Here is a 20906-nt window from a genome sequence, read left to right on the forward strand (position 1 = left end):
GCTTCCCAGCACCCACTCTGCTGACAGCCAAGGGCACAGGACTTTGATCTCTTCTGCTGCCCTTGCTGGGTTTTGCCTTGCGGCTTAGGTCTTTCTATTTCTCTCTCTACCCCTCACTGTCGGTAACGCCTAAGAACCAAGTTTACTTAATGGTTTGTGTGTGTGTGCGCGTGCGTGTGCGTGCTTATGTGTGCGTGCTTATGCATGCGTGCGTGTGTGTGCGTGTGTGTGCGTGTGTCTTTCTTTGTGTGTATGTGTGTGTGTCGTATCTGGCACACGGACCTGTCATTAGCAGCCCGCGTGAAGCCAACAAATGCCCTGAGTTAGAATGCAAACTTTCACCAAAGCTTGCAGGAGCTCGTAGGAGGTGAACTCAGGGTAGTTAACCCGGTCATCTCACGGTAATTAGAAACTCTGATTGGCAGGTTTAGACTTCCTGATCGAGAACCTAAAGAAGCTGATTAAGGTGTCGCCATTCTTTCACAGGGGTTCTGGGTGAAAAGATTGGGATTGATTCTTTGCGGTGCTTAGTAAAAGTAGTTTGACTTAAGGAACGTAACAGTTGTTAGCATTTATGTATGAAATCCAAGAGTTCCTCTCTTCAAATAAACAGCAGGTTTCTTTGAGATGTGCTCCGCTTGTGTCACCCCGGCTGGAGTGCAGTGGAATGAGGAAGGGTCACTGCAGCCTCCGCTTGCCCAGCTCAGGCGATCCTGCCACCTCAGCCCTCTAAGAAGCTGGGACCACAGGGGCCGTGCCACCACGCCAGGCTCATTTTGGTATCTTTTGTGGAGACGGGGTTTCTCCGTTTGGCCCAGCCTGTTCTCCACCTCCTGGGCTGCAGCGATCTGCTTTCCTCGGCCTCCCAGAGGAGGATGGCTGACGATTACAGGATCATGCCCGGCCTTTTCTCTAAAAGAAAACACCAACAGCAAGAAAACATTTTGCGTAGTCGGAGTTATCAGTGTCAACTGATGGATTGAGAGTTTGTGTCTAAGAAGTCCTTCCTTATGTACTGGATGATTTCAAAAGAAAGGAAAAAAGACGAAAGGGAATCTCACAGCTTGTACCTGATTTGTGATTGCAACTAGGGCGTTATTTAAAAGACGATCAGTGAACCACCAAAGCGGAATTGATCCGAATGCGTTCATAAAATCTTCTGAATTCTGAGGTGTCCTCCAAGCAGGGAGGCAGTGGCTGGGTGTGGGAGGCAAAAATCGCAGGGCCAGCACTTGACACCTGCAGGATTGGGAGGCTGAACTTTGCACCAAGCCAAGGGTTCTGGTGTCCGTCGGAAGTTTCGTTCCCCAACCCGCATTGACTTTGCATTGGCCCTCCTCCCCCCAGATTTTATGTGTAAGGCAAGTCCTGAGTTTATCGTCGGGAGAATCTTCCCTTGTAGTCTCGAATTGCCTTGGCCATCAGCGGGGCCACTTTCTTGGCAGCCTGTTTTCGGGTTTTGTCCGCGGGCGCCGCGTGCTGATTGCTGCTGCCGCCGCTAATGCTGCCGCCGTCGCCGTCCCCGAGTCCGGAGGGAGCCTGGCTGCTTCCTGCGGGCTTGGGGGCTGGCTCGATGTCTCCATTTCGGGGGTCAGCGGCTCCTGCAGACTCCTCTTGCCTCCTGGAAGCATCATAAGGCGTCTTGGCCACAGAGTTGAAACAGATCATCTTTGTCTGTCGGCCGCTGGGTTTGTTTTCACGTGCGGATCGGATTTTCGTGGTCACTACTCGCAGCCGCTGCTCTCGGGCGTCCCGAAGCCGCAGGTACAGCTCCCGCCAAGACTCGTGCTCCTGTGGCTTTTCTTCCTTGAAGTCCCGGAGACAATGAATCCTCCATAATTCATCTGTGTCTCGAGCGAGTGCGGGATTGTCTTTCTCTGTGCGGTAGAGCTGATCGGGCGTCCACCCTTCCAGAACGGGTTCAAGAACCGAGTAGGGGACCCCTTCCACGTCGCCGAGGGCGTCCGGATTGTTCCTAGGCACCCGGAGGCACTGCTGGCGCAGCGTCGGCACCTGGAGCTGGCAGGCAGGCCTGGAGCCTGAGTACACCGGCATCTTAGCGTTCACTCTGCGTCCAGGGAAAGCAGCTTCCTCCTGGAGCGTTGGCGCGGAGAGTGCTTCTGGGTTTGCCTGGGAGGTCATGGCCTCAAAAGCGGACAGCAGATCGTAGTTGGCCTGCATCCAGGCCTCTGAGGGGTCCCAGAGCTCTGAGAAGACATGGCTGGGCACCGTTTTCGGCCCGGCGGAATCAGCGCCGGCCGCCTGCAGCCTCTCTGACTGGCTTTCCTGGACAGGAGGCGATTTCTGAGCCGAAGCCCCTCGGGACGGTTTGTGCCCCTTGCTGTGGCTCCCCACCGCTTCCCCCTGGGGTTGGCCCTGGCAGCCTTGACCCAGCAGAGGCCCACCCTGAGCGGCGTGAGCGTGGCCTCTCCCGGGTTGCTCCCCGGGCACAGCGGGCTCAGGGCCCTCGGGCATCGGGAGGGGAGCGGTGCGCGTTGGAGGGTCCCGATGGGGGCCGGAATCAGCTGGGGCCATTCTGGGGCGCTTTCTCTCGGCTCTGGGCTCGCGACTGGGAGACCTCGGGTGAGGTCTCTGTTGCCCCGGAGGTGTTGTGCGTGCTGTCCGTCTGTGCTCAGGGCTGTGAGATGGGCTCCTGGGGGCCGTCGCGTTTTCTGGGAAGCCCCAGGCCTTTCCCCGGTCCTGAAGAGCCTCCCCGAAGCGCTGTCGGGAAGCGCTCTCCTCAGGGTCCTGTGGGTCAGGCCCGGTGTTTCGGTCCACGAGCACCAGCTTCTTCCACCGGGCCGCCAAGTCTCTGGCAAAGTCGCCCACGTGCTGGTGCTTCCGCAGGCGCTTCACCGTCTTTCTGATTCCAGTCTCCGCCAGGATGTCTGCCGTCATGGGCAAGGCGGAGAGTTTCTGCAAATATTTCTCTAGCATTTTCGGGTCCGTCTTAGTGGCCAGACGCACCTGCAGCTTCTCCACTGCGGGCAGCGTAGTGGACCCTGCCGCCATCTCGCCAGAGCTGTGCAGGCGTCGCTGTCCTCACGGTCGCGGCTCTGTCCGAGGTCGGGGCGGAGGCACAGGCAGTCTGGGGTGGCCGGTCCTCGCTGCCCGGTCGCCAGGCAGCGACCTCGGGATGTGGAGTCACAGCCTGGAGCGAGCTGGGTCCTCGGAGCAGCGGGCCACTTGGTCTGGAACGCCGGTCCTTGCAGACAGCTGAGCAGGCCCGCTTCTGTTCCTCGGGATGTGCAGCCGCAGCCTGGAGTGACCTGTGCGGTGCGCCGTCCAAGGCGGAGTGAAGCTCCGCTGCCAGAGCCCGGCCTTATGTAGCCAGCCCCGGGCCCACCCAGGGCTCAAGCCCTGACCCCCTGGGCCCCTGGGCTGCCCCGCCCCGATAGGAATTCATTCCTTCAGCCCAATGCAGCCAATCGGGACGGTCCACGCCTGGTGGACTGCTGTGCCCCGCAGGTTCATTAGGTTAACTGCAGCCTGGACACACCCCACTGAGTTCTACCGTTGGCCCTCCATGTTCCCAGCTTCCACATCTGTGGATTCCAAAAGACAGAGGGAGTATCTTCTTGGGAGTAAAAGCGAAAATAACAACACCGCAAGACAGAATCGTAGGAAGAGGAACCAACAGAGGATGACAGCTCTTTACCTGGGATTGACGTTGTGTGAGGGGACTTGGAAACATTGGTAGAAAAGTGGGATTAAGGGAGAAAGAGGAAAAAGGCGTATTTTACTCCTCAACCTCGGCTCCATGAACATCAAGACCCTTCTGGAAGCGGTGTCTTTTCCCCGCCGTCTAGCCCATCCCTAAAGCCCCCAGGGTCCTGGGAATTTAACTATTTCCATGCAATCTCTTTTCCATTGTTAACTGAAGAAAACTGGGTGCCCCTTACAGGTTTTCCAAGACAAGGAAACAAAGAGAAGTCAGCAGGCGCCAAATCAGGACTGTGAGGTGGACGCCTCACGGTTTCCCATGGCAAGTCTTGCCCAGCTGCCCTTGTTCGAAGAAAGGCATGATCAGGAACACTGTCGTGGTGGAGAAGAACTCTCTGGTGGGGACCTTCTTCGCTCCAGCTTTGGCTAACTTTCTGAAAACGCTCTGCTAGCGAGCAGATGTGATCAGGGTTTGGCCCTGCAGAAAGTCAACCAGCAGAATCCCTCTAGCATCCCCCCCCCCGCAACGGTGGCCATGACCTCTGCTCTTGACTGCTCCTCTGCAGCTTCGACTGGAGCACTGCCACCTCTTGGTAGCCATGGCTTCGTGCTTGGTCTTCAGGATCCTGCCGGTAGAGCCAGGTTTCATCTCCTGTGACCAATCTTGGAAGAAATGCTTCAGGATCTTGCTCCCACCGGTTGTTTAAAATCTCCTCGGAAAGGCTTGCTCTGGCCTGCAGTTGATATTGGTGCCACGGTTTGGGCAGCCGAGTTCCACTCTCACCTTTCAGTCTGAATGAGGAAAACAGATCCATTTGAAATGTCTATGTTGTCGGCTATTGTTTCTGCTGTCGTTGGCGGTTTCGAGTAGTTTTTAGATTCTTGCGTGACTTTCTGTGTCTCTCTCTGTCTTTCTTTTTGTGTGTGTTGTGGTGGGGGCGGGGTGTGTGTGTTTCTTCTGCAGAAAGAAAATCATTATGCCCTGAGAATCGGGGAATGGTGATTCGGGTGTTAAGCCATTTCTTATAAGTACCCTTGCATAGTTTGTAGAAAAGTAGGTAAATTTGCTGTGTTTCCAGACTTCTAGCTACTTCTCAAGGAGAATCGTAGTGTAATACTAGCAATTCTTCAGAGGTAGAATGAGGATTATTTTAGTCGAGTTGGGATCTTTTTCATATTGGTCGTCCTTGTCTTGAACTCCTTACCTTATGTGATCCACCCACCTCGGCCTCCCAAAGTGCTGAGGTAGGGCCTTGAGCCTCCCCACCTGGACTTTTTTGAGTTTTATATGGTTACTGGTAGTGTCACGTACCTTTCCCCAGAAAGAATGCTTTCTTGTCTTCCTGAAACGCAGTATCCGTGTGTCTCCATTCTGGCTTCTTTCGTGTGTGTGTGTATCATATCTGGCACACGTTCCTGTGATTACCAGCCCGTGTGAGGCCAAAAAATGCCCTGCTTTAGAATGAAAAGTTTTAAGAAAGCTAGCAGAAGCCCGTGTGATCTGAACTCAAGGTAGTTAACCCGGTCATCTCATGGTAATTAGAAAATCTGATTGGCTGCTTTAGACTTCTTGATTCAGAACCTAAATAAGCTGATTAACGTGTCACCATTCTTTCATAGGGGTTCTGGGTGAAAAGTTTGGGAATGATTCTATGTGTTACTTAGGGAAACTATTTTGGCTTAACGCATGTACCAGTGATTACCATTCACTTATGAAATCCGATAGTTCCTTTTTTCTAAGAAATAGCAGTTTTCTTTGAGCCATGCTCTGGTTCTGTCACCCAGCCTGAAGTGCAGTGGAATGATGAAGGGTTACTGCAACCTCTGCTTGCCCAGCTCAGGCAATCCTGCCACCTCAGCCCTTTAAGAAGCTGGGACCACATGGACCGTGCCACCATGCTAGGCTAGTTTTGATATCTTTTGCAGAGACGGGGTTTTCCTATTTTGCCCAGGCTGTTCTTCACCTACTAGGCTCAAGCGAACTGCTTTCCTCCACCTCCCAAAGGAGGATGGCTCACGATTACAAGATCATGCCCAGCCTTTTATTAAAACAACAACAACGGCAGCAACAGCAAACATTTTATGTATTCGGAGTTATCAGTGTCAACTAATGGCTTGTGTGTTTTTGTCTAAGAAGTTCTTATCTACTTGATTTCGAGAAAAAAAAAGAAAGGAAAAAGGAAATCTCACATCTTGTTCCTTATTTATGATTACAACTAGGGTGTTTTTAAAAATTATCAGTGAACATCCAAAATAGAATTGTTCCCAATGCGTTCATATCTTCTGAATTCTGAGGTGTTCTCCAAGCTGGGAGGTAGTGGCTGGGTGTGGGAGGCAAAATCACAGGGCCAGCACATGACACCTGCAGAATTCAAAGGCTCAACTTTGCACCAAGTTAAAGGTTCTGGTGTCCATTGGAAGTTTCGTTCCCCAACCCGCATTGACTTTGCCAATGCAAAAATCCCCCCAGATTTTATCTGCAAGGCAAGTCCTGAGTTTATCGTCGGGAGAATCTTCTCTTGTAGTCTCGAATTGCCTTGGCCATCAGCGGGGCCAATTTCTTGGCAGCCTGTTTCCGGGTTTTGGCTGCGGGCGCCGCGTGCTCATTGCTGCTGCTCAGGCAGGGGTTGGCCCGCTTCTCAGGGAACCAGCGAAGGACGCTGCTGCTGCTGTCTCTGCCACCGCCGCTGCTGCTCTGGCTGGAGGGAGTGTGGCTGCTTCCCGCGGGCTTGGAGGCTGGCTTGATCTCCCCATTTTCGGGGTCAGCGTCTCCTGCAGACTTCTCTTGCCTCCTTGAAGTATCATAAGGCGTCTTGGCCACAGATTTGAAACAGATCATCTTTGCCTCTCTGCCGTTGGGGTTGTTTCCACGTGCAGATCGGATATTCGTTGTCATTACTCTCAGCCGCTGCTCTGGGGCGTCCGGAAGCCGCAGGTACTGCTCCCTCCAAGTTTTGTTTTCCTGTGGCTTTTCTTCCTTGAAGTCCTGGAAACAATGAATCCTCCGTAATTCGTCTGTCTCTCTAACGAGTGCGTGATTGTCTTTCTTTCTGCGATACAGCTGATCGGGCCTCCACCCTTCCAGAACGGGTTCAAGAACCCAGTAGGGGACCTCTCCCACGTCTCTGAGGGCGTCCGGATTGTTTCTAAGCACCTGGACACACTGCTGGCGCAGCGTCGGCACCTGGAGCTGGCAGGCAGGCCTGGAGCCCGAGTACACCGGCATCTTAGCATTCACTCTGCGTCCAGGGAAAGCAGCTTCCTCCCGGAACTTTGGTGCAGAGAGTGCTTCTGGCTTTGCCTGGGAGATCATGGAGTCAGAATCCGAAAGCGGATCGTAGTTGGCCTGCATCCAGGCCTCTGAGAGGTCCCAGAGCTCTGAGAAGGCATGGCTGGGCACCGTTTTCGGCCCGGCGGAATGAGCGCCGGCCGCCTGCAGCCTCTCTGACTGGCTTTCCTGGACAGGAGGCAATTTCTTAGCCGAATCCCAGGACTCACGAGTGCCCTTGGATTCGTTTGCTTTCCTTTGTTTATCTCCAAGGGCAGTGGTGGAAGATTTTCCAGTCTTTTTCTTTTGCTTCCGCAACTGATCGTAGGTGAGGTATTTTTCACATGACAGAGTGGGCTGCTCGAATTCCTCAGCCATATCTACCTCCTCCACCTCAGAGAGGGAGCTCACGGACGTTCTGTCCAAATGAGCAGTCGGTGGCTTCCCCTCTTGAGCCTCTCGGTTGTTGGAAAGCTGCTCTTTCTCCTCGGGGGACAGGCCGTGTGTCCCATTTCCTGGGTCCCGGCCGTCTAGACTGGGCCTCTTCTTGTTCGAGTGCCTGTGCTGAGTCCTCTTCTGGTGACTTTCTGGAGCCTCCTCCAAGGCAGGGACACGCTGGCCGCTGCCAGCTTGCCCCCCTTCCTTGTCTGTCTTGAAGTCCGAAGGCTGCCTGTCCCTGGCACTTGCCCAGGAGGGCATCCTTGGGGTTTCCTCTCTTAAGCAGGCCCGGCATGATTTCTCCCTGATCAAAGTAGGGGAGTGCCAATCTCCCTGGGCACACAAGGGGCGTTTTTCCTGGCGAGACGATTTGTGCCCCTTGCTGTGGCTCACAACGGCTTTCCCCTGGGGTTGGCCCTGACAGCCTGGACCCAGCAGATGCCCGCCCTGAGCGGCGTGAGTGTGGCTTCTTCCGTGTTGCTTCCCGGGCGCAGCAGGCTCAGAGCCCTCGGGCATCGGGAGGGGAGTGGTGCGCGTTGGAGAGGCCCGATAGCGGCCGGAATCAGCTGGGGCTATTCTGGGGCACTTTCTCTCAGCTCTGGGCTCGCGACTGGGAGACCTTGGGTGAGGTCTCTGTTGCCCCGGAGGTGTTCTGTGTGCTGTCGGTCTGTGCTCAGGGCTGTCAGATGGGCTCCTGGGGGCCGCCCCGATTTCTGGGAAGCCCCAGGCCTTTTCCCGGTCCTGAAGAGCCTCCCCGAAGCGCTGTCGGGAAGCGCCCTCCTCAGGGTCCTGTGGGTCAGGCCCGGTGTTTCGGTCCACGAGCACCAGCTTCTTCCACCGGGCCGCTAAGTCTCTGGCAAAGTCGCCCACGTGCTGGTGCTTCCGCAGGCGCTTCACCGTCTTTCTGATTCCAGTCTCCGCCAGGATGTCTGCCGTCATGGGCAAGGCGGAGAGTTTCTGCAAATATTTCTCTAGCTTTTTCGGGTCCGTTTTAGTGGCCAGACGCACCTGCAGCTTCTCCACTGCGCGCAGCGTACTGGACCCTGCTGCCATCTCACCAGAGCTGTGCAGGCGTCGCTGTGCAGGCGTCGCTGTCCCGGCGGTCGCGGCTCTGTCTTTGGGGCGGCGGCACAGGCAGTCTGGGGTGGCCGGTCCTCGCTGCCCGGTCGCCAGGCAGCGACCTCGGGATGTGGAGTCACAGCCTGGAGCGAGCTGGGTCCTCGGAGCAGCGGGCCACTTGGTCTGGAACGGCCGTCCTTGCAGACAGCTGAGCAGGCCCGCTTTTGTTCCTCGGGATGTGGAGCCACAGCCTGGAGTGACCTCTGCAGTTTGCTGTGCAACAAAGAATGAAGCTCTGGTGCCAGAGCTGGGCCTTGTATAGCCCATCCCAGGCCGACACTCACGGCTCTAGCCGTGACCCTCTTAGCTCCTGGGCTGCCCCGCCCCCATACGTACTCATGCCGTCAGCACAATGCAGACAATCGGGACGGTCCACGCCAGGTGGACTGCTGTGCCCCAGAGGTTGATTAGGTTAATTTCAGCCTCGACACACTCCACTGAGTTTTACCGTTGACCTTCCATGTTCGCAGGTTCCACATCTGTGAATTTCAAAAAACACAGACTGAATCTTCTTGGGAGTAAAACAGAAAATAACACAGGAAGACAAAATCATAGAAAGAAGAACCAATACAGGATAACAACTCTTTGCCTAGGACTGATGTTGTGTGAGGGGACTTCCCAAATTTGTCAAAACAGGGATTAAAAGACAAAAATAAAACCGGTAGATTTTATTTCTTAACATCTGCTCCATCAATTTCGAGACAGTAGTTCGAGCACTGTCTTGACCCCGCCTTGTCCCTCAAGCCCTGATGTTTCTGGTAATTTAACTATTTCCAAGAATTCTTTTTTCCATTATTAACTGAAGAAAACTGGGTGCCGTTTGCAGAATTTTTAATACGAGGAAAGAAATAGAAGTCAGCAGGTTCCACATCATGACTGCAAGGTGGACGCCTCATGATTTCCTTTTGAAACTCTTGCCAAACTGCCCTTTGTTCAGTGAAATGCTACAGCAAGAACTTTTTCATGATTAGGTAGAACTCTCTGGTAATGGTTTTTCTGCTCATGCTTTGGCTAGTTTTCTCAAAAACTCTGTTAGTAAGCACATTTGATCTTGGTTTGGCCCTTCAAAAAGTCTTTTAGTCATATCTTTTGAGCATTCCCCAAAACTGTTGCCATGACCTCTTCTCTTGACTGGTCCTCTCTGTCTTCGACTGGAGTGCTGCCACCTTTTGGTAGCCATTGTTTTGTGCTCTTTCTTCAGGACTATCCAGTGTAGCCATGTTTTATCCCCGCTTACAAATCTTGGAATAAATATTTCTGAATCTTCTTCCACCTGTTTTAAAACTTTAAAGAAATTTTTACTCTTGTCTCTAGCTATTATTGTTGAAACAGATTTGGTATCTAGATCGGACTTTAATTTTCAGTGACAATTATTAAAACAGGATCATTTGAAATATCTATGGTTTTTTCTCTTATTTCTGTTGTTACTTATTTACCCTCTCAAATTAGGGAACACTTGGTCCTATGTTTCTGAGCATAGTTGACCAATTCTGACATTGTATTAAATTCAATAAATGTCTTTTCTGGATCTGTAGACACTTCTTTTGATATTTCTAGCATTTTTTTGGGTTGTACAGCATTTGAAAGTTAGGAAGTTTCCTGGCAGAGCCAGGAGATAGTCAGGAAACAAACAAGAAACAAATTAGAACCTACAGGTATATATATTCAACCTTTTAGGGGAATATTAGATGCAGGGACTGTAAAATAGAAGTATAGTAAAGACATTTGAAAGAAGTGATGTATGCTTTTTAACTGTTTGTTTTTGAGATTGAAAGCTTAATGCAAAATTTGGATCTTATTACTGAAATTGAAACGAGCTCATGCAAATTAATCTCCATTGCACCCGTTAAAAGGAAATTAAAAGCACTAATGTTGCATGTGGTGTATATACAGTAACATTTCCTAAATATCTTCTGGGTCTAAAACTGGGAATGATATTCAATGCTTCCTTTTCCTCAGGCTATGGTATCATAGGATTCAATTTTGAATTTGATAATGGAGGTATATTTGTGGCACAATAGCCCACAAAGGAAATGAAAGAAAACAAAAACAGCCAGATTATTGAAACATGCAAATGAGACACCTAGATTAGATATTCACTTCTGGGCCTCCTTTCTTTGTACACAGAAATTAATGAGCATGTAATTGTGTCCATTTCAGGGGCACACCATCTCTTACAGTTTAAATGGATCCTTTTTGCGGGGAATGGCTCATTCTTAGTTTTTTTTAATTCAGAAGATAATTTTCTATGTTAATTTGAATGGCCTGGGCAGAAAGATGTAGATCTGGCCAACTTTATACCTTTAATTAAGAAATTTGTAAGACTGCATTCTGTGTTTTCAGTAACAGAAGCTCATCTTAAATATTTAACACTACATTTGGAATAGTGTTTTTAAAACTCTCTTTTCCTGCTTTACTCTTACTGAATTCTGAATTTTTATCACTCTTACCACAAAATAAAAATCACATTATTATTTTAAGACCTGGTCACCACAAGTAAAAGCTGCTTCACAGTCCACATAGTGGGAAAGCCATTTTTTTTTTATTAGAGATGGGAGTCTCCCTATGTTGCCCAGGCTGCTCTCAAACTCCTGGGCTCAAGTGATCCTCCCACCTTGGCCTCCCAAATTGCTGGGATTACAGGAGTGAGTCACATTGCCCGACCATGAAAAGCCATTTTTGATGCAGCCTCATTACCAGACAGAGTTCTAAAGGACTCAGCCAATCCCCATTATAGAGATCGACTCTTTTGCAAACTGTGATTCTAATTTAAAAAAAGTGGAAATTCTTTTGACTGGAGTTGAAGTAGCTGCCATTTTGCAGAAATGTAATGAAAACCCTGAGTAAGCCTGTCTTTTAGGCTATTCTTTCAAAAATATGATCAACATTGCTCAGATTTGTTTAGGATTAAGAATTAGACCTCTGTCTCAAGAATTAGAGCTTTTGCTTTCTTATTTATCCTGATTAACTGTGTTAATTAGGTCAGTGGTTCACCGTTTAAATGACTCTCCAGGGATTCTAAAAAGGAGTTTGAAGGAAATAATTCTGACAAATGTTCCAACTTGCTTTTATTAGGGTTGCTTTGAAACTCACTATCCTACCTGTGGGTAGTAGAAAATAAACTGTATTTTTCTGCCTCTGTGTATGTGCATGTATGTGCACACATGGAGTATTTCTATAATATAGTGTAATTGATCCTCTAGAGTATAAATTGCTGAGTGATATTGCTGGGTCAACAGGTATGCGCGTTTTTCTCTTTGATAGATTTTGTCAATTTGCTCTGCAAAAGGGTTGTACCAACTTACATTCCCACCAATTGTATCTGAAATACAATATTCTTTCAATACCTTACCAAATCTGGATGTAAAAATGTAAAAAATAGCTGCACTTTAAAAAATTTGAGATTCTTATTGAAAGAAGCTTATTTTTGTATCAAAAAACTGAAGAAGTATAGACAATAGTTAAGGTGGTTTCTTCAACTTGTATATATATTGCAAATTATTATAAAACCCACAAGAAAAACTGCAAAGAGAAATGTCTGCTGTAAATGAATATGTGAAGATTCTGAACACAGAAATGCCTGTATTACTCTTCTGTTCAGTAAGTCTACTCCTGTAGTCACACTGATACAGCAAGGCTGGGTAGTAATAAAGTGTCATTGCTACACTCCAAAGCAGAAACAGGCTCTGTCTGGGGGCTGAAAAAGCAGGCCCTCATGGTGCTGTGTGTGATAACCAGTTCTTTTACCCCCATCATTTCCATCTTGAATAGCTTCAAAATATTGCATATAATGATTTATATTTTCAGTTAGACTATTTATTTTATATATCAAGCCACAATTTTACTTAAATTATTTACATTTATTTAAGCCTTCTTTTCTCTGCCCCTCTCCCACATTTTGCATTTTAAAATATCTTTATTCATATACCTTACAACTCACCATTTAAAATGTACAATTCCATGGCTTTCAAGATATTCACAGAGATATACTTCCATTGCCTTGATCAATTTTAGAACCTTTTCATTAGCCCAAAGAGAAATTCTGTACCCTTTACCTGCCATCCCCTCCACCCCCTGCCTCCTGCAGTTCTCCCATCCTCCCCAGTCCTCTCCTCCCTGCTTTTAAATGTTTCTTCCGGGATCTTTTTTTTTCTGTTCCTCTAATAAATCTAATAAGTTTTCCCTAATGAGTTTTTCATCCCACTAATGAGGGTCTTCCTCTGGGTATATGCATGTCTGTGCACACATGGAGTATTTCTATAATATAGTGTAATTGACCCTCCTCATCTTTAAGAAATTCAGCCAAACCCAGTGCAGTGGATCCAGTAGTGAGGAGCACACAGAGAACACTAGCTACTTTTTCTCAGTGGCCTAGTCCTAGAGAACATTTGCACAAGTACATGTTTCAATTAGGAAGAAGCAAATGCTTCTAGTGAAGGATAGAGAGACTCTGAAATGCATGTACGAAGCAACTAACAGCTATTGGGCACCTACCAATTACTATCCCTAATATTGGCATAGCACCCCCACAGTTTTCAAAGCACTTTCCAGGCTTTATTTCATGTGATGTACAGGACACTGTGTTAGAACCTCTAATACGGAGGGATATGGACATTGTTAGAAATGGGACCAGTCAGTGTCCAATATAGTCTCTAGAAAAATGTAGATCACTTCATGTCTCTTTAAGCCAATTCCCATCTTTGCTTTCTCAAAGACTTTTACATGCATATGAAATGGATTAGCTTTATTTACAGCAGGTCTGCAACTATTCAGCAATTAAAAGGCATAATCTCTTATAAGACATACTACTTCTGATACAGCAGGGTGACTAATCTTTTGAAGGAGGTCTAGCCAGTAACAGCTTTGGAATGGTCACTAATATTGTGGGAAATTAGGTTTGAGAAATTGCAAAAGACATCATTCATTTATTACTCTGTTAGGTCAACTAGGAAAGACCGGCTGGTAACCACAGTTGTTTGTTTCTGGCAAGTTTGGCCCACAGGTTTTGGTAAATTAAAATAGTGGTTGTGCAGGGTATGGATTTTATGAAATAATATAAAGTAGAAGATTATCTCTGGTCTGGAGTGAATATAAATTGGTGAGAGAATGATGAGGAGGAGTTGATGAAAGGAGGAGCATTGGCCCAGAAGCCAAGATTCTGCTTTCAACTATTTGGGCTTTTCAGCAAATCCCTTAATTCTTATAGATCCCAGGTTCCTGAGATTCAAATGATCTCCAGGGGCCCCTGAGATTCAGTAATTTCCAGGTACCTTTTAGACTTAAAATTCTGGACCAAAACTCCAAACATAGGTTTGAGACCATATACGTTTAGAAACATAGCCCATCAATCCTATTTCTGCCTATTTAATATGCAGTTATAATTGTATTTTGCAAACTTGATCTGGACTGAATTCTATGATTATTATCATTTTTATTCTGCAAATAATGGTCACTTTGGAATGACCTAAATTTCATGAAGGGTTCCCCTCCTAATATGCCATATGGCACTATAGGTGAGGCAAATTTAATTTCAAAAAAAAGGAAAGAAAAACTTTGATGGCCAATGTTAATTTTGGCAAATTAGAAAGGGTTCAGTCTTCACCAAGAGTTGTTGTGTCAACGTCTTCAGAAAGATGAGTGGAAACTACAAATCTCAGATATCTTTAATATTGAAATAGTATCATTTTGTATAGTGGCTTTCAAACTTTTTTTTACTGTGACCAACTGTAAGACATCTTAGATTGAAATTCAGAATTCTCTCCCTCCCACACACATACCTACACACAAATACAACAAAAGTTTCGTGACACAATACTAAGCCTTCTTACCTGTTATGCATTCTGCAATCATTCTATTTTATTCAACTATGCTTCTCATAACTGATTAAGTTGACTTCATGACCTATAGTTTGAAAAAGAAGTGATCTAGTAAACCTATCAACGAATATCAATCTTCTTACCACAAAATCGTATATGAATAAGTATAAACAATTTTTATTATTCAATTATACCTTAATAAAGCTGAGGGGGAGGGAAGAAAATAGAATGAGAAGAAAATTAAATCAACATTAAATAGGAAAAATAAATAAAGAAATAGTCTCTACTTGGCATTTGGCACCATGACAGGTGGTGTGGGCAACTGGAAGTATTTAATGATATTTCTGTTTTCTGGGAAAAAGAAGTGACTTTAACAGACATTAGAGAAGAAACCTGTAAGACACTTTGAAATTGTGCCCAGATAGACCAGAAAACCACAGAAGCAGATAATTATGAAATAATGAAAATTTCATGGAATAGGTGGACAATTTCTGAATCTTTACTTTGATATGGGGAAAATTACATACTGTTGGACAAAAATAGTCACCAAAAATAGACATGTGTTTCACTCATATAAAGCTCAAAAATGAGAAAACTAAACAAATACATTTTTTAAGAATACATACATAGTTGGTAAAAATCAGAAAGAAAAAGGGACTGATAAGCACAAAATTCAGGATGGTCATTACCTCAGGAGGCAGGGAGGGGAACCACCTGTGGGAAACACCCAAGGGAGCTTCTAAGATATTGAAGGTGCTCTGGGTCATCATCTAGGGGGTGTTTGTTTATTATTAAAAATGAATGGATGTGTTATACACTCTTTCATATAAATTATATATATATATTTCACAATAACATAAAATATAGCAAGCAAGACTACTGTAATTGCCTTCTTGATTGTTTCTCTCTTGGTAATTTGTTTTTGGGTTTGTTAACCATTCCCCCCATCACTGCTGTCTTCAAGGACAGAGGTAGGAAGGTTCCCAGTGACATTGTTTCTGAGTGGACTGTTGTATGCTTTTAAAGCTCTCCTTAATGTTATCAGATCTGTCACTGAGGATTAATTTGGATATTAGAAATAGCCACATCTCCTAATAGTATTTGTAAATTGGACGAGGCATACATTTACGTAACAATAGAAGATTTATTAAGTTATGATACATTCTCTGCATATGTTAAAAATCAAGTAATGTAAAAACATTTAATGCCTTGGAAAAATATTTATAAAATATTATTTCTAAAAATAAGTTATCAGCTTACATGAGAGTACTACTTTGTAAGAAGACTTAAAAAGTATAGGCTGGGTGGAATGGTGCACACTTGTAGTCCCAGCTACTTGGGAGGCTGAGGTGGGAGGATCACTTCAGCCCGGGTGTTCAAGGCCAGCCTGGTAACATGGTGAGATCCCTGTCTCTAAACAAATAAAATTAAATTTTAAAAAAGAATGTGACCAAAATGTGTTTTTTTCTCATGGTTTTATGCATTGTACCAGTTTTCTACCACGATTATTTTTGTAAATGCAGCTTGGGGGAAGACTGTGGTCATTAATCTATATTGAATACAATTTTATAATAAGAGTTTCAGAAGTTTTTTGAGCAATGGAATAAGAACATGATCTGCCAAGGAACTAATCTGAAACCATAAACATCCATTTAAAAGCAGTAGGCCTGACAAATTAGTCACTGCTTTTTAAAAAATAGAATTTATTTTTTAGCGCAGTTTTAGATTCACAGCCAAATTGAACAAAGTATAGAGAATTCCCACGTACCTCTCTGCATGCTCACCTTCCCCCACTGTCAACATCCCAAAATACAGTGGTATGTTGTTAAATCGATGAATCTACACTGGCATGATTATCAACCAAAGTCCATTTTACATGAGGGTTCATGCTTGCTGTTGTACATTCTGTGGTTTTGGACAAATGTATAATGATGCCTATCAGTTACTACAATCTATCATATAGAATGGTTTCGCTGCCCTAGAAATCTTGTACTCTACCTATTCATCCCTTCCTCCCCCCAACCCCTGGCAATCACTTATCCTTTTACTGTCTCTATAGTTTTGCCTTTTCCAGAATGTTATCTATTTGGAATCATACAGTACATAAGCTTTTCAATTGGCTTCTTCCACTTAGTGATATGCATCTAAATTTCCTTCATGTTCTTTCATGGCTTGATAGCTCATTTCTTTTAGCTCTGAATAATATTCCATTGTCTGAGTATACCACAATTTATTTATCCATTCACCTACTGAACGACATCTTGGTTGTTTCTAAGTTTTGGCAATTATGAATAAAGCTGCTATAAACATCCCTGTGCCAGTTTCTCTGTGAACATAAGTTTTCAATTCATTTGGGTAAATACCAAGGGGTGCAATTGTTGGGTCAGAGTAATTGCTGAGTAAGAGTATGGTTAGTCTTTACCTTAAAAAAACCTGCCAAAGTGCCTTTCAAAGTGTTTGTACTGTGTTGCATCCCACCAGCAATCAGTGAGTTTCTGTTGCTCTACATCCTCGCCAGCATCTGCTATTTTGGATTTTCACCATCCCAGTAAGTGTGCAGTGGTACTTCACTGTTGTTTTAACTTTCCATTCCTTGATGATGTGATGTTGTCTTTTCATATGCTTGGTTACCAACTGTATATCTTCTTTTGTGAAGTGTCAGTTCATGTGTTTTGCCCATTTTTAAGTGGATTTTTTTTTTAGTGTTGAATTTAGGAGGGTTTGTCTGTGTTTGTATATTTTGGATACCAGTCCTTTATCAGATATGTCCTTTGCAACTATTTCTCTCATTCTGAATCACTACTTTTTATGTCATCTATTTTATAGGTTCAAGGATTATATTTTTAAATCTCTTTTTCTTTTGAACTTCTGAGAGCCCTGACTTTTATTTATTTTAGACTAAATTCAAAGCAACAAGTAGCTTTTGAATGGCAGAGAGCAAAATCGATCAAACAAGTAGTACTTACTATGCTCCCTTCACAAACATTTTGAAACACAGGTTGCCTTATTTGTTGTGTTTTCTAGCACTCTGAATAAAGGCTTATCATCTTAAGCAATAAAACTTTCTATTTGAATTCTTTTGGATGGATATGTTTATAAAATAGGTTACTGTTTTACCTGCCTACTTACATTGCAAATATTGAGCATAACTGAACCTCTTCATTATGACTTTAAATCGTAAGATAATACTCTAAAAAACAAGAATAAGATGCTATGAAAAAAGAAAGAATCAGAGAATAAGAAGAAGCTCCTGGAAATTAAAAATGTTATTATCTAAATAAATTCTGCTAAAAAATAAGGCCAAGGAAATTGCTCAGAATATAGAACAAAAGAGACAAAGGAATGGAACACTGTGGGAAAAAAAGTCTTTAAAAATCAGTTCAGGATATCCCCTATCCAATTAATAGGTATTCATAAAAATAAACCGGAGAAAAAATAGTGAAATAATTTACCAAAGAAATAATAAAGAAGTTTTCCAAAAATGAGAACATGAGAATTTCTAGCTTGACAATGGCTAGGCAGTGAATGGAAAATGACCTACACCAAAGAAATAGTGTAATTTTAGAACCCTAGGGTTAAAAATGAGATCGTAGGCTGGGCGCGGTGGCTCACGCCTGTAATCCCAGCAGTTTGGGAGGCCAAGGTGGGCGGATCACGAGGCCAGGAGATCGAGACCATCCTGGCTAATACGGTGAAACCCCGTCTCTACTAAAAATACAAAAAATTAGCCGGGCGTGGTGGCGGGCGTCTGTAGTCCCAGCTACTCGGGAGGCTGAGGCAGGTGAATGGCGTGAACGCGGGAGGCGGAGCTTGCAGTGAGCAGAGATCGCGCCACTACACTCCAGCCCGGGCGACAGAGCGAGACTCCGTCTCAAAAAAAAAAAAATGAGATCCTAAAAGCTTCCTGGGAAGAAAAATTACATTACATGCAAAGGATCAGGAATAGGAATGGTAATGTTATACCTTTTCAAGCTATCAAGCTTAAAGTAGAATAAAGACACTTTCAGGCATACGAATTCTCAACATTTATCTCCCATACACCTTTACTCAAGAGAATGTGTGCTATTTTTTGTTGATGTTGTTGCTTTGGTAATTTACGAAGAAAAGAGGTTTAATTGACTCATGATTCCACAGGCTGTACTGGAAGCATGGCGGAAAGTGTGCTATTAAAACAAGAGAGGGACCAGAAGAGAAAGATTCAGTTTCTAGGGGATCCAATGCAAGAAAATGTCAAAGGGAAATCCCAGAAAAAGCATCTATTGCAGGTCTTAGAGTCAGTCTCTAGAGTAGAACGGGAGGATAGAGGCTCCAAGAGGGAAGCAAGAGGTGAGTGAGTAGAAAGGACACAAAATCTTATGTATTTGATGGCGTGGGAAGTGATATGAGATGTGTTAGTGTTTTGATTATTAACAATACGTATGTTGAAAAGTAACCTAATAAAAATGGGGTGGTTATTCATTTCAAAAAAAAAAATGTACAGAAATGGAAAAGTAACCATGGTATTTTTGGCTCCACAGTGAACAACTTTTATATGGTCCTAATAATGTAATCAGCAAATATTGATCCAACTGTAGGGAAGGATAGTTTGAAAAGGGTATAAGACAGCTTAGTTCTCATCTGTCTTAAAGGAAGTGAATAGTTAATGCCTAACACACATATCATGAAACAATGATATATTATTTAGAAACATGGAAGTACATATCAGAAGAAACAGCTAAAATAATTAAGGTTGTTTCCTCTAGGGCAAGGGTGTCCAAACTTTTGTGTTCCCTGGGCCACAGTGGAAGAAGAATTCCCTTGGGCCACACATAAAATACACTAACACTAATGATAGCTGATGAGAAAAAAAAAAGCAAAAAAAAATCTCATGTTTTAAGAAAATTTACAAATTTGTGTTGGGCCACATTCAAAGCTATCCTGGGCCACAGACAAAAAAGTAGAGAGGTGGTTGCCAGGGGCTGGGGGCAGGGGAGATGTGGAGTTACTCTTTAATGGGAACGAAGTTTCAATTCGGGAAGATGAAAATTTTCTGAGATGGATGGTGGTGATGGTTGTACAACAATGTGAATGTATTTAATGACACTGAACTGTACACTTAAAAATGGTTAAAATGATGGCCAGGTGCGGTGGCTCACGCCTGTAATCCCAGCACTTTGGGAGGCTGAAGCAGGCGGATCATCTGAAGTCAGGAGTTCGAGACCAGCCTGGCGAACATGGCAAAACCCTGTCTCTACTAATAAAGTACAAAAATTAGCCAGGTGTGGCAGCGGGCATCTGTAATCCCAGCTACTCAGGAGGCTGAGGCAGGAGAATTGCTTGAACCCGGGAGGCAGAGTTTGCAGTGATCGGAGATCATGCCACTGCATTCCAACCTGGGCAACAAGAGCAAGATTCCTTCTCAAAAAAAAAAAAAAAAAAAAACAGTTTAAAATGGGCCCGGTGTGGTGGCTCACGCCTGTAATCCCAGCACTTTGAAAGGACAAAGTAAGAAGATTGCTTGAGGCCAGGAGTTTGAGAACAACTTAGCCAACATTGTGAGACTCTCATCTCTACAAAAAATATAGAAATCAGCCAGATTAGTTTTATCTAGGTGGTAGTGTGCACCTGTAGTCCCAGCTACTGAGGAGACTGAAGCAGAAGGATCACCTGAGCCTAGGGAGGGCAGGGCTGCCATGAGCCCTGACCATACCACTGTACTCCAGCCTGGGCCACAGGGTGAGACCCTGTCTCAAAAAAAAATTAAAAAAGAAAAAAATGGTTAAAATGGTAAATTTTATATTACATATATTTTACCACAATAAAAAAAGCAACTTAGAAAAAAATTTAGTATTATTTGATTTTCAAATATTTATATGCATATTTTAATTTCATTATAACATTAATTTTTAGAAAACTCTGCATGAAAGCCTGAAAAATGTTTTTTGGTTTTTGGTTTGTTTGTTTTTCTTTTCTTTTCTTTTCTTTTTTTTTTTTTGAGACAGAGTCTTACTCTGTCACCCAGCTTGGAGTGCAGTGGCAAGATCTTGGCTCACTGCAACCTCTGCCTTCCAGGTTCAAGTGGTTCTCATGCCTCAGCCTCTCGAGTAGCTGGGATTACAGGAGCCTGCCACCACTGGCTAATTTTTGTAGTTTTTGTAGAGATGGGGTTTTCCCATGTTGGCCAGGCTGGTCTCAAACTCCTGACCTCTAGTGATCCATCCGCCTTGGTCTCCCAGATTGCTGGGATTACAGGTATGAGCCACCGCACCCAGCCATTGAAAAGTGTTTCTATGTATCATGAATATAAGTGTTTGTGCATAGATTTTCTGATGTAATTTAGGCCACACAAAGACCTTTTATGGCTTTTGTCTGGTTCTTACCTGTATTCTACTTAGATAAAGATAGATAAGTTATTTTCAAATAAGGGAAGTATTACTGAGCATGACTATTTTGTGAATACATTTTGGGGCAATTTGAGATACCAGTTTCCTAAATGTAGCACATTAACACTGTGAATAAGTGCACGGATTCATCCAGTTTGAGCAAAGACCTTATCATACAGGAGTTGTCCTTTTATGGCCTCTGCTATTCTCAGTGGCTATTCTAAATCCTTGTCTGTGCAG

General features: G+C 44.7%; 2 protein-coding genes and 1 pseudogene across 16 annotated transcripts in view; 1 reads left to right on the top strand and 2 right to left on the bottom strand.

Annotated features, from left to right (window-relative positions):
- KATNAL2 (katanin catalytic subunit A1 like 2) overlaps positions 1–20906 on the top strand; it is a 298323-nt gene that overhangs the window by 221011 nt on the left and 56406 nt on the right. The gene's annotated exons all lie outside the window — the stretch shown is intronic.
- ELOA3P (elongin A3, pseudogene) lies at positions 1375–3617 on the bottom strand (annotated as a pseudogene).
- Positions 3617–20894, bottom strand: ELOA2 (elongin A2). Its single transcript, XM_003846202.6, has one exon. It carries the CDS (start codon positions 8753–8755, stop codon positions 6161–6163), a length of 2595 nt encoding a protein of 864 aa, XP_003846250.4. The 5' UTR covers positions 8756–20894; the 3' UTR covers positions 3617–6160.

Source organism: Pan paniscus, chromosome 17 (assembly GCF_029289425.2).
Source record: "Pan paniscus chromosome 17, NHGRI_mPanPan1-v2.0_pri, whole genome shotgun sequence".
In the NCBI taxonomy this organism is placed as follows: Eukaryota; Metazoa; Chordata; class Mammalia; order Primates; family Hominidae; genus Pan; species Pan paniscus.

What these genes read in the sequence shown, in the direction of transcription:
- ELOA2 (XM_003846202.6), bottom strand. Translation starts at nt 8,755, where the DNA reads ATGGGCTATACAAGGCCCAGCTCTGGCACCAGAGCTTCATTCTTTGTT.